We start from the raw sequence: 14020 nt of genomic DNA on the forward strand, positions 1-14020 counted from the left end.
CTAAACTTCATCTCTAAATCAATTATTATCTATATTAATAATCGTTGTATTCCGGTAAAATCTGTTCGCAGTTTAAAGTTAGTTGCTGTTTGCTTTTTTGTTTCCAACTTTTTAAATAATTTTTCTTTTTACATGTTTAAAATATTACAATAATATACTGAAAATCATTGAATTCTTGTAAAGTATTTATAAAAAAATTTGAAAATAATTGAATTTATTTCAAGAATTTTATCAACATTTTTTTCCAATAATTAAATTCTTTCGAGAAAATGTAATTCAAATTGTATTGAAAATAATTTAATTCTTGGTGAGATTTTTCTTAAAATTCTTTAAAATAAATTGAATTGTTTTTAAGCATTTATTTCAATATTTCTTGAAAATAGTAGAGTTTTTTAAAAATAATTTTTACTAAAAATTCTGAAAATAATTGAATTTTATGAAGAATTTCTTTTAAGTTTTTAAAATAATCGTGTTCATTTAATTGTAATTAACAATTTTCCTATTAAACTATATCTACATTAAAATTATTCATAGAAAATTAAATTTTTTTAAAACAATTTTATTAGAGTTGTTGTAAATAATTATATAGATATATTTTTAAGAATTTCATTGAATTTCGTAAAAACAAGAATATAATTTTTTTAAAGTAATTTTAATTTAAAATTTTGAAAATAATTGAAATTTACAAAGAATTTTATTAAAAACTTTTGAGAACAATATTGAATTGTTTAGAAAAATTTCATTAGAATGTTTAAAAATAATTTAATTTCTCAAAAGAATTTTATTATTAACAAACATAATTTAATTCTTGCCAAAGAATTTTACAATTTATAAAAATAATTGAATTGTTTCGAAAAATTTTTTAATCAGAATTGTTTAAAATAATTGAATTTTTATTAAAACTTTTGAAAATAATTTAATTTTTTGAAGAAATTTTATTAAAAATTTTGATAATAATAATTTTTTTAAAAAGAATTTGATCAAAATTGTTGAAAATAATTCAAATTATATTAAAATTCTTGTAAAAAATCGAATTTAATTAATATTTTAAAAAATAATTGTATTCTTTCGAGAAATTTTACTAAAATTGTATTGAAAATAATTGAATTGCTCTAAAGAATTTTATTATTTATGAGAATAATGAAATTCTTGTGACCAATTTTATTAAAATTTTAAAAAAGGACCCCGCAGAAAATACATTAGTTTTGGGTCCCAGTCGATTTTCTTATAAATTTTGAATTTTAAGTTTGTATTCAATCAGAAGAAAACTATTAAATTCAAAAGCTTATAGGAAAATCGACTGGGACCAAAAACTAATGTATTTCCTGCGTGGTTCTTTATTTAAGAAATTGTCATTTTTGACAGATTTGTCTACAGCATGAAGGAGTATAAGGAGAAGTATGTATATATATATCCCTATTGACTGTACTTGACTGCGTAAAATCGCCATGCACGAAAATTGGCATACCGGAAATTTGTTCACTGATATTAGCGCCCTTACAGGAGAAAATATATACCCTCCATGCTGTCCATGATAAAAGTTTTGTTTACGTAGTTTTTTTTAACAATAAAATAATAGTAATATGAATTGTTTTATAAAAAATTACATGTCTAGTTATAAAGCAAATAAAAATGCTTCTGAAAAAAGTGTTTTTTCAAAGCACCGAGAATGATAAGTTTATTTAATATACTATTTTGTAAGGGTAAAAGTTTTTATACTTTTACCAACAGACATTTATGAATTTAATGCAAAGAATTTTTGGTTGTTTATTTGAAGTCCTTTCTATTTATATAACGTATAAAACAATTTAATTCTGTTCATCTATTTTACAATACAACACTCAGAGGATCCTCTAACTTTAAATATCAATCAGCTGTCAAAGATAAAAATACTTAAAATGTAAAATTACACTTATTTCTCCCGTTTGGCGGCGCTGTTATCAGTGAACATGAGGCTATTACTTTTCGCGTACCTGTCGATTTTACTGCAGAGAAGTACAGTCAATATCAGGAAATTTTCCCATTGGAGATATGTCTCCTTATACTCCTTCATGGTCTACAGTTATTTTTCACACAATATAATTCCAAAATAAGTTGCATATTATACTAAAAATGTCATATTTTGTTGCAATATTTGGAGGAAAGGTCGAAATAGTCGAAAAAATAGTCACATCTTAGTTTAAAACAAAAATAGTTGTAATTTGAACTTTATGCAACTTAAGAATTGAAACATTTAAGGGAATTGAATTACACGATCTTTGTAACCTTAATTTTGAGCAGAGCAGTTTTTTCGAATATACCTTTCATTGACTAATAACTGTATGCCATTATCAATATTAATAGGTTTAAAAAATGCAAAACCACTTCAAAGACTTATTGAAGTTTGATTTTAAAATCTATTTTTTGTTGCTCTTTGCGAAAAATTATTTCGTCATCAGAATTATAAATTATTTTTAAAAGTTTGCATTCAAACTCAATTATCATATACTATGATATAAAAGTGTATTGTAGTTATATATAATTATGAGTTTGTTAACTTAATTTCGTATTCCCTTTAAAAATTTTTTTTTACGATCAAAGTTTCCAATTATATAATTTTCGTAAAGTTCATCAAGTTTATGATCAGCAATTTCGAAAAAAATACTTTTCTCTTTAGATTTTTAAAATGAACAAAAATATTATTGTCTTCCGAGTGAAAAAATATTTTTTTCTTTCAATCATTCATTATAAACGATGTGAATTTCACTAACTTTTGATATTATATATTATAAATCAAAATTGTATATTTCTTCTTTTTAGTATGTAATTAAGTTAACGAAACTTTCTCCACTGATATTATTTTTAAAATGATTATTATCAATAAATATTTACATCTAGAAAAGTTGTATGAACATATTAAAATTTATATACAATTATATCTAAAAATTTTAAGAAACTAAGCAATTTTAACTCTTGGAAAGTTACACAAGAATTGAAAACTACAATTTTTAATGTTAGATATTTATCGTGACTGACACATTCACGATATTTTAACTTAAAAAAGAACATTTTAATTTCATTCGCGTATAATTAAATGTTTTTCACTCACCAAGTCCACGAGCTGCGACATCTGTTGCCACTAGAATTGGTGCTTTACCGGACCTGAAATCTAAGTTGAAAAAGAAAATTTTAAAGTTAGTAAAAATATTAAAATGAAATAAATTTTAAATCTTCAATGGAAAAAAATGAATAAAAAACGTAAACTTTACAATACCTTGTAAAACCCAATCTCTCTCTTGCTGTGTCTTATCGCCATGTATACAAACAGCGGGCCATCCCTCTCGTTTCATTTTTCTGGTAATTTCATCAACCCTACGTTTCGTTTCAATAAATACTATGGTTTTATTTTCCTTTTCAGCCATAATTTCTTTTAAAAGAGTATTTAGCCTGAAAAAAAAGAAAATATTGCTCCAACTCCTTAAGCACCACTTTCTGTCTAGTTTCATTTTGATAACAATTCTCTTAATTTATATTAACATAAACTAATAATTACTTTCCAAGTCACAAATGATAAACTATTTTAAAAAATTAATTTACATCATTACTAAAGAAATCTTAAAAAATGGACGGTTATTTATTTTTGAGATATGAATAATTGATTTTCACGATAAGAATTATAAATCTTAGAAACAGGACTCGGATTTAAAAAAGTATAAAAGAAATTTAAGAATTAGTTTCTTTATAAATTTTGTTATGTCACTTTTCGAGAAAAATTTAATTTTTTAAAAGAATTTTCGGGCAATTTAAGAAATTAATCAATTTTTAGAAGAATTTTAATTAAAAATTTTAAAAATAATTGTTTTCTTAAAAATTTTAATAATAATTCTAAAAAATTTTAATGTAATATTGAAAATATTGGAAATAATTAAATTTTAAAAAAATTCTAAGAATTACTGTTTTTTAACAAAAATTTCTTAACAATAGACTTTTTTAATGTTCCTGAAGTTTTTGGATCTACAAATGTCACTAATTTCTATCCTTTCATTCTCCTAGGGAATTAAAACAATGTCCCAGACACTTTATTAAAAAAAATCGTTTTAATCGTTCACAAAAATTTGATTCAGTATTTCCCTGACATTTGGAAAATAATAAATAATTAATTTTTTATGTTAAATATTTAAATATTATTACAGTTTTACAAAAAATCAAAATTTTCAAAGATAAACTATTTAAAAATCTGTTGTAATTTAATTATTTCTAAAAATTCATATTACATATAACGCTTCTAATAATTAGTTTTTATCTAAAAATTTTTCTTAAATTCATTTTTAATACAATTCTTGTCAGAAAGTTCTAGGAGAATTAAATTATTTAAATACAAAAATAAATAATTTATTGATTAATTCAATTCAATTCAATTTCAGCGAAGAATTTCATTATTTGGGAAAATAATTAAATTTTTGCCAAAAAAAAGTTCTCAAAATTATGAAAATAGTTCAATAATTGTTTCAAAGAATTTTATTAAAATTTTCGAGAATAATTTATTTATTTCAATTATTCACGGACTTAAAGTATAGTGTAAATTCTAAAATTTTAACTGAAATTCATTTTTAAACAAATTCTTGCTAGAAAGTTCTACGAAAATTCAATTATTTAAATAAAAAAATAAATAATGAATTGAATAATTGAATTTCTATAGATAGTACTTTATCAAAATTTTAAAAAATAATTGAAAAAAAATTAAGAATAATATTAATAATTGTATTTTTTGAGTGAATTTATTTAATATTTTCAAAAATTTAAATGAAAATTGTATTTTAAATAATTGGAAATCTATGAAAATATTATTTATGAAAATAATTGGAGTTTTTGCAAAGAATTTTATTAAATTTTTTTATAACAATGGAATTCTTTCGTGAAATTTGATAAAAATAGTAGATAATAAAAATAATTGAATTTTAGCGAAGAATTTCGTTATTTAGAAAAATAATTGAATTCTTGACAAAAAAATTTTCTTAAAATTTTTGAAAATAATTGAATCGTTTTAAAGAATTTTATTAAAATTTTTTAAAATGTTTCTAAGAATTCTATAAAAAATTTTTGAGAATAATTTCTTTATTTCAATTATTAGCGAATTTAAACTAATGTAATTTGTGAAGAAAAAGAAAAAAGTAGCTTTTAGTGTCAGAAATCTGAAAAAAGTATCAAATTAGTAGTAAATTGTAAAAAAGTAGTTAATAGTTGGTTTTAGCTAATTTTTATATTGATTTTTTATTAACATCTTTGACAATTCAATTTTTTTTTTAAATTTGTCAGAATATGATTTTCAAAAATTTTAAAGAAATACTAAGAAAATTAAATTATTTTTCAATAAAAGTTTACAAAATTTTAATTATATTTAAAAATTGTTTAATTATATATTTAGAAAATTTAATTATCTTAGAAAAATTATTCAAAAATAAATTTAAAAATATTTGACTATAGTTACTTTTTAAAAAACTTTTTTTTTCACACTAAAAAGTTCAAAACAATTTGAATTTTGTGCAAAAAAAAAGTGGAATTTTCTCCTAATATTTGGAAGAAAAGTCGTCTTTTTTAAAATAGTTGAAAAAAGTCGAGAAAGTCATAATATCCGAGAGGCCTGTAAAAATTAAAATTCAACGAGAATACTCACTTTGATTCTTTCTCATAATCCTGACAGACGTCAATAATTTGTAAAATATTATGATTGGCCGCCAGCTGCAAAGAACCAACATTAATCTGAGCATAATCCTTTAGAAAATCCTCAGCTAGATTCTTCACTTCCTTCGGCCAAGTGGCGGACCACATTAAAGTTTGTCTGTCCGGCCTAATTTGTTCTATTATTTTCCTAATTTGCGGTTCGAAACCCATGTCTAACATTCGGTCAGCTTCGTCCAAGACTAAATAAGTGCACCGCTTCAAATTTGTCTTCCCCGATTCGAGAAAATCTAAAAGTCTACCTGGAGTTGCAATGACGATTTCTACGCCTCCTTCTAGATCGCGGATCTGAGCATTTTTCGGAGCTCCCCCGTACAAACAAGTGTTTCTAATTGCAGACGATCGTCCAAAGTCTTCTGCAACTTGTTGAATTTGTTGAGCCAATTCACGTGTTGGCGCCAAGACAAGAGCTATAGGTCCATCCTTACGAGAGAGTTTCGGCTGACTATTAATATGTACAATTGCAGGAAGTACGTATGATAATGTTTTGCCAGATCCCGTGGAAGCAATTCCCACCATATCTCTTCCGCTTAAAGCTATCGGCCATCCTTGAGCTTGAATGGAAGTTGGTTCTTTGAACCCTTGCTTTCTAAAAAAATGGAGAAAAAATTTTACAGTTTATTAACATACAGGGTGTACAAAAACCGACAAAAATATAAAACTTGTTCGTTTTTATGACAACTTTTTGAAAGAAAAATTGAGCTCAAAAATTATTAACACTATTAAAGCTAAAATAAATAAATAAAATAAAATCTACTATCAAGTATGGTTAACAATATTTTAGTGAAACAACTTTTATTTAAACACAGGTATCACAGAACCTTTTATCCTCAAAAAAGATGAAAAGGGGAATTTTTTCTTGAAAAAGGGAACAAAAAGGGGACAAAAAATATACCAAACAACAAATAAAAATGTGTTAAAGATATATTAACAATGTATTAATACTTAACGTATTTTATTATTAATAAAATTTTCTGGAAGAACAAAATATTAATTTTCAAGAAAAAATAATTAAAACCTACAAAAATTTACTTGTTTATATAACTTGCATATATAATTCAAATTTTTTACCATAAAGCTTGTATAGAATTTTTTAAAAATGATTCGATTTTAATCAGGGTTGCCACAAAAATTTATTTTTGTCTACCCTGACTTTTCCTTTATTTTCAGACTAAATTTTAACTCTTTCTCTGACCATAAAGAATATTCTGCTTCACTCAAAAAATGATTAGATACTCAACAAAATGTTCTATTACATTTATTTACGAACTTCCTTAATTGGAAAATTATTCAAAAACATCAATAACTTCTTTTTTAAATAATTATTTAATTATTATTATTTTTTCATATTAAAAAAAATTTTTTTTAATTTCAAATTTAAACCTTTTTATAATTTAACAACTTAGAAGAATATTTTTATAAAACATGAAGATATCGATTGTAGGAAAAATTAAAAATTCTGAAAATCGAATAATGCAGAAATATTCTATTATAATGCCTCTGTCATTTAATTTTGAAATATTTAAAAATTTAATTATTTGACATGTTTTTCGTCCAACGAAAAAAAACGTTGCACATCACCCCACAACACCCTATATTAGAAAATAAAAACTTGGAATAATTTCAAGTAAACTTTTTGAAAAAAATTAATTCTACAGAATTGTTAGTTAAAAATATGAAAAATTCAGATTTTTCACAGTTTTAATTTGAAACATTTTTAAAATTCAATTATTTCAAAAAATGCATGTTGTAATGCTTTTAATATTCAATTATGTAAAATTTTAACTGAAATTCACTTTTAAATCAATTTCTATTGAAAAATTATACGAGAATTAAATTATTATTTAAATAAAAATAAAATGCAAATAAATAATTTACATTGAATAATTGAATGTTCCTTGATATTGAATTCTTATAAAGAATTTTATCAACAAATTTTTACATAGTTAAATTCTTTCGACGAATTTTAATAAAATTTTTTAAAATAATTACATTTTTCGAGATATTTGATTAAAATTGTACTAAAAATAATTGAAATTCTACGATGAGTTTTTTTTATAAATTTATGCAAATAATTGAATTATTGACAAGAAATTTATAAAAAATTTGTAAATAATAGAATTCCTGTGAAATTATTTTATTACTTATAAAAATAATTAAACTAGAATTTTAATAAAAATTTTTTTAAATAATTGAATTCTTTTGGAAAATTTTATTAAGGTGGATTCCACGTCAGTTCAACACACTTATTTTCATGACTTGTTGGGATTTGGCTGTAATTTTGTAAATTCATTACTTTTATAGTGATAAACAACTCCACCAAATATTTTTTCAAAATTTTGAAAATTACCAAAAATATGGCATTTTCAAAATTTTTGTCTTCTTTTTTTGAAAGTGCTATAACTTTGGTTCTAATTAACCGATTTTGGATTTTAAAAAAAGGATTTCTTTGGTTTTAAGTATATTTTAAGTTAAAATTAAAATAAAATAAAAAAATTCAAAAAATTTTTTTTTTTGAAATTTTGAAAAATTAAAAATTCGTTTTTGAAAAAACATCATCTTCGATTTTTTTCAAAATTTTACTAAATGTTAGGGCAAATGTGCTTTACATGTCCTGTAAGTTTTATCTTGGGATCTCAAAGGGATTCGGAGTAAAAAAATAAAACGTAACCACAAATTACGAACATATGGGGCAAAATTCCTCACCTGCCCAGGTAAAAAAATGAATTTTCTCTAAACTTTGCTAAAATGTTACTATTATTAGTAGAAGTGTAAATATTAATTTTTTTTGAATTTGATAAAATATTTTTTGAGTTATGGAGTTTCAAAATTTTGATTTTTTTGAAAATATATTTTTTTCGATTTAATATATTTATAATTAAAATTAATCAAATTTAAAGTATGAATAGTGGTTTTTAAAGGGGTTTTCACGGGCTATAAGCTGGTGATGAAAAAAAAGTTGTTTTCTGTCAATTTGACCTTGAAATTCAAGGTCAAATTCTTAATTTCAATATACAGTAGAACCCGGTTAATACGATCCCGTTTAATACGATTTCCCGCTTAAGACGCTCATTTATGGTGGTCCCTGCAATTAAAGACATACATTTTATTTCCCACCTAATACTTTTTCCCGCATAAGACGCATTCTTAGTGCGGTCCCTACAGAATCGTATTAACCAAGTTCTACTGTATCTCAAAATCGGTGTTTTTTAATTTTTTCTAACCTATCCCAATCGAAAGCTTACCTTTTTTCATATGAGCCATGTAAAACTCAGAGTGGGACCATGGATCTTTTTGAAGAAATTAATTATAAATCATCATTTTCTATGTAAAATAATGATAAATTATTATTTTCCTCAAAAATTCTCATGGTCCCACTCTGATTCTTACATGGCTCATAGAAAAAAGGTCACCAGCTTATAGCCCGTGAAAACCCCTTTAAAAACCACTATTCATACTTTAAATTTGATTAATTTTACTTATAAATATATTAAATCGAAAAAAATATATTTTCAAAAAAATCAAAATTTTGAAACTCCATAACTCAAAAAATATTTTATCAAATTCAAAAAAAATTAATATTTACACTTCTACTAATAATAGTAACATTTTAGCAAAGTTTAGAGAAAATTCATTTTTTTACCTGGGCAGGTGAGGAATTTTGCCCCATATGTTCGTAATTTGTGGTTACGTTTTATTTTTTTACTCCGAATCCCTTTGAGATCCCAAGATAAAACTTACAGGACATGTAAAGCACATTTGCCCTAACATTTAGTAAAATTTTGAAAAAAATCGAAGATGATGTTTTTTCAAAAACGGATTTTTAATTTTTCAAAATTTCAAAAAAAAAAAATTTTTTGAATTTTTTTATTTTATTTTAATTTTAACTTAAAATATACTTAAAACCAAAGAAATCCTTTTTTTAAAATCCAAAATCGGTTAATTAGAACCAAAGTTATAGCACTTTCAAAAAAAGAAGACAAAAATTTTGAAAATGCCATATTTTTGGTAATTTTCAAAATTTTGAAAAAATATTTGGTGCAGTTGTTTATCACTATAAAAGTAATGAATTTACAAAATTACAGCCAAATCCCAACAAGTCATGAAAATAAGTGTGTTGAACTGACGTGGAATCCACCTAAAATAGATATTGAAAATCATTGAATTTAGGGAAATTTTTGCAAATCATTGAAATGTTGCCAAGAATTTTATTAAAATTTTTGAAAATAATTAAATTTTGAAGAAAAATTTTTCTTATTGAATTGAAATGTTGACGAGAATTTCTTTAAAATTTTTGAATATAATTGAATTTCTGCGAAGAATTTTATTATGTACTTTTGAAAATAATTGAATTTCTCCAATTATTTGTAATTTCTCCAAAATTCAATTTTTTTAATTATTTTCTTTAACTAAAATTCGTCTATAAATTCATTATTTTAAAAAATTTAAATTTTAAAAAATTTTTGTAAAAATTAAAGTTTTTTAAAATTTTTAATGAAATTCTTTAAAAATTAAATTTTTATAAAGTTTGAAATTAAAATCTTTCGAAATTCATCTATTTACGAATATAATTGTAAACGCAACTCTTTTAAAATTCAATTAAAGGTATTTAAGTAAAATTATTCATTAAATAATTTCTAAGTAATAATTTTATGATAGTTCTTCAAGAATTAAGTTATTTAAAAAGAAATTATTGTCAGAAATGGAAAAAAATTGAAGGTTTTGTATTAGAATTTTCGTTTTTCTAGAAAAAACTTTTAATAATATTTTAATTATTTGAATGTTAATTAATAATTTTTCCTTATTTTAGATTAGAAAAAGGTGAAAAAGGGGACAAATCACCAAAAACGGAGAAAAAGGTGACAAATCGTCAAAAAAGGTGAAAAGGGGCCGTCCATAAACCACGTAGCCCCATTTTTGGGGAATTTTGACCCCCCCCCCCTCCCCCCATGTAGTACGCTATTACATGTATTAGCGCCATTTTTTCCTCTTGTCGTAGTCAATTGCTTGACCCCCCCCTCCCCCTCAAGAGGCTACGTGGTTTATGGATGGCCCCAAAAGGTGATAAAATTGAAATAAGGGGACAAAAGGGGAAAAGGGGACCAACTGTGATACCTGGAATTCCCGTGAAATTTTCATTGTTTTAGAAACTAATTGTATAAAGGTTCAATTGTATATTTTACTCAAGTTTGTAACTCCTCTTGTATGAACGTAATGTTCACCAGACAAGCGTAAATAAAATAATAATAATAATAATAAATAATAATAATAATAATACAAATTATTGAATTAAAGAAAAATTTTTGAAAATAATTGGAATTTTGCCATGAATTTTATTAAAATTTTTGAAAATACTTGAATTCTTGTGATGAATACTATTATTTATGAAAATAATTAAATTTTGCAATGAATTTTATTAAAATTCCTGAAAGTAATCAAATTTTGCCATTCATTTATAAAGATAATTGAAATGTTGACAATTTTTTTTTTTAGATTTTTTGTAAATACATAATTTAATTTCTGCGCAGAATTTTATTAATTTTGAAAATAATTAAATTCTTGTGATGAATAGGGTAGAGTGGGGTGAAAAAGCCATGGTGTAAAAAAGCCATTTGAGTTTTATTTAAAAACTATTAAGCCGATTTATCAGCTGTTTAGAATATAAATACTATTAGGTAATACGCAACTTTTGAATCTAGTTTGAATGTTGTACCTAGATTAATATTGTTTTTATTGTAATTTTAATTTTTTGTTGCTTTTTTGAAAACATTTTGGTGAACTTTTCAAACATATTACAATCTGATTAAGTGAACGAATAATAAAAGTAAATGTTTGTACATAAGGAGAAAAGTATACCGAAAACGTATACAATGTTAATTTTTGGAAATTGAACTGAATTAACAATTTGTTTTTGCTTTTCTAATAACTGGTCTTGGGTGTAAAAAAGCCAGGGCAAAAAATCCATTGAATATTTTGTGAAATTCACTTGTTTTCTATTTAAACTAACCTTCTTATTTTACAAAATTTCTCGTGCACGGAGAGAAGAGAATAGTGAAGGCGACTATCGGTTCAGTTCTGATAACTAAACAGTCTTGTTAATTTTCGACGGACAAATTTAACAGTCGCATCTAGTGCATTGAAAAAATAAACAATGAATAAACGGTTGCAACGAAATATGTTATCTGTGGTGAAACTTAAAGAGAACTTCTAAAAAAGGTACGAAAAATTGGCAGTGCAAATCGAAAACAGGTAAACTTAATATAATTTTCAATTTTGCTTGCTAAAAACTCTTTCATAATTATTAAAATATTGTTTAAATAAGACTATTTGTCATATAAATAAAGGAAAAATATAAAAATACCTAAATTGATAACATGTTTTGCTAAAATCGTAGGGTGGCTTTTTCACCCCACCAGGTGGTGCAAAAAAGCCATTTGCAGCGCTTTCGTAAAACTCTTATAACTTAGTCTTTTCATGAGATAAAAAATATTTCCGTCAAGAATTTTCAAGCTTAATAACTAAACTTTCAATAACAATTGGAAATTTGAGAAAAAAATTTTAAGTACAGATTTTACAGCATCAAAAGTAAAAATGTGGCTTTTTTACCCCACTCTACCCTATTGTTGTTTATGAAAATAATTGAATTTTGCAATGCATTTTATAAAAATTCCTAAATATAATATTGAACTTCAACGAATAATTTTGCTATTTATAAAGATAATTGAAATGTTGATGAGAATTATTTAAAAAATTTTTGAAAATAGTTGAATTTCTGGAAGAATTTTTATTAGAAAATTCTACGTGAATTCAATTATTTTTAATAGAAGAATAATTAATTTATTGAAAATTTGAATGTTTCTTAAAATCAAATTCTCAAAGAATTTTATCAACAAATTTTTAAATAATTAAATTCTGAATATTCCCGGGGTTTCATACCCTGTACAATTTTAAACTTATTATTTTATTAATATACAAGTAAAACAGCATTGCTAAAGAGATTGCTAATAAAGAAACTTTAGATTTAATAAATACTTTTAACGTACTTAATTTCTTTGATGACGTATTCAGGAAATCCTGCTTCCTCGAAATAGAATACAGGATTAGGAATACTACGCCCACGTAGAGTAATTTCCTTATCACTTCTGTACTGTTCAATAATACGAGGATCTCTGTTCTGAACGACGTCCCTCGGAATATAAAAGTCTTTCTTAAATGGTTCAAGACGACTCAGATCCCACTTGGGCTTCTTTAAATTTGCACCTGGTTGATTTCGTCCCCCTCGACTGTTTCCTCCTCGATCACGGTCACGATCACGACCTCCTCCCCAATTTCTTCGGTCTCGTGGTGAACGACTCCTGGAACGACTGCGTGTCCTACGTCTTCTATCTCTGTCTTTGCTGCGGCTGAAGCAAAATAATTATTAGTCAAAATAAATTCAACAAATTTTAATATTTAAGATTGTTTCTATAAATTGTATAATACTAATATGTCTGAGCTGTTAAAAATCATGAGTTTTTTTAAAAAATAAAAGAGAAATACAGGGTTGCCACAGAAATTTAATTTCATTTTTCCCTGACTTTTCCCTAATTTCCAGACAAAATTTTCACTTTTTCCCTGACCATAAAGAATATTCTGATTCACTCTAAAAATTATTAGATACTCAAAAAAACATTCTATTACATTTACTCACGAATTTCTTAAACTGTAAAATTATTCGCAAACATCAATAACTAAATTTTTAAATAAGTATTTAATTATTATTTTTCCATAGGAATTAAAATTCTTCAAAACATTCAAATTCAAACATTTTTAAAATTAAACAACTTATAAGAATATTATTATAAAACATGAAGATATTAATTACTCCGAGTCGAAGACTCGGAGTGATTGATATCTTCATGTTTTATAAAAATTTTAATTTCCATGAAATTTTTCAAACAAAAATTATATTATTTACAAAAATTATAATCAAATTCTAAGCAAGAATTCAATTATTTTTAATACAATTTTAAATAAATTTCTCGAAAAATAAAATTACATATCTTCAAAAATTGTTTGCAAGAATTAAATTAGGTACATTTCACAAATAATGAAATTCTTCGCTGAAATTCAAAAATTTTCAAAATTTACATTTTTAATACAAGTTTTCAAAAGAATATATAATTATTTAAATAAAATGTAATAAAATTCGTTGCATAAATTCAATTATTTTTATAAGTAATAAAATTTTCCACATGAATTCAATTCTTTAAAAAAAAAAATTGATAAAATTCGATGCAGGAATTCAATCATTTTCATAAAT

At 23.9% G+C, this 14020-nt stretch overlaps 1 protein-coding gene across 2 annotated transcripts in view; it reads right to left on the minus strand.

Moving 5' to 3' along the window:
• LOC122499638 (probable ATP-dependent RNA helicase DDX17) overlaps nucleotides 1–14020 on the minus strand; it is a 44439-nt gene that overhangs the window by 21542 nt on the left and 8877 nt on the right. For both annotated transcript variants that reach the window (XM_043608089.1, XM_043608090.1), the window contains exons 2-5: nucleotides 12762–13121; nucleotides 5654–6307; nucleotides 3254–3426; nucleotides 3089–3148 (exon numbers count right to left, since the gene is read on the minus strand). In XM_043608089.1, coding sequence (XP_043464024.1) covers nucleotides 3089–3148; nucleotides 3254–3426; nucleotides 5654–6307; nucleotides 12762–13121 — 1247 coding nt within the window. The remainder of the gene's footprint in view (nucleotides 1–3088; nucleotides 3149–3253; nucleotides 3427–5653; nucleotides 6308–12761; nucleotides 13122–14020) is intronic.

This window comes from Leptopilina heterotoma, unplaced genomic scaffold, assembly GCF_015476425.1.
Source record: "Leptopilina heterotoma isolate Lh14 unplaced genomic scaffold, ASM1547642v1 Lhet_17, whole genome shotgun sequence".
Lineage (NCBI taxonomy): Eukaryota > Metazoa > Arthropoda > Insecta > Hymenoptera > Figitidae > Leptopilina > Leptopilina heterotoma.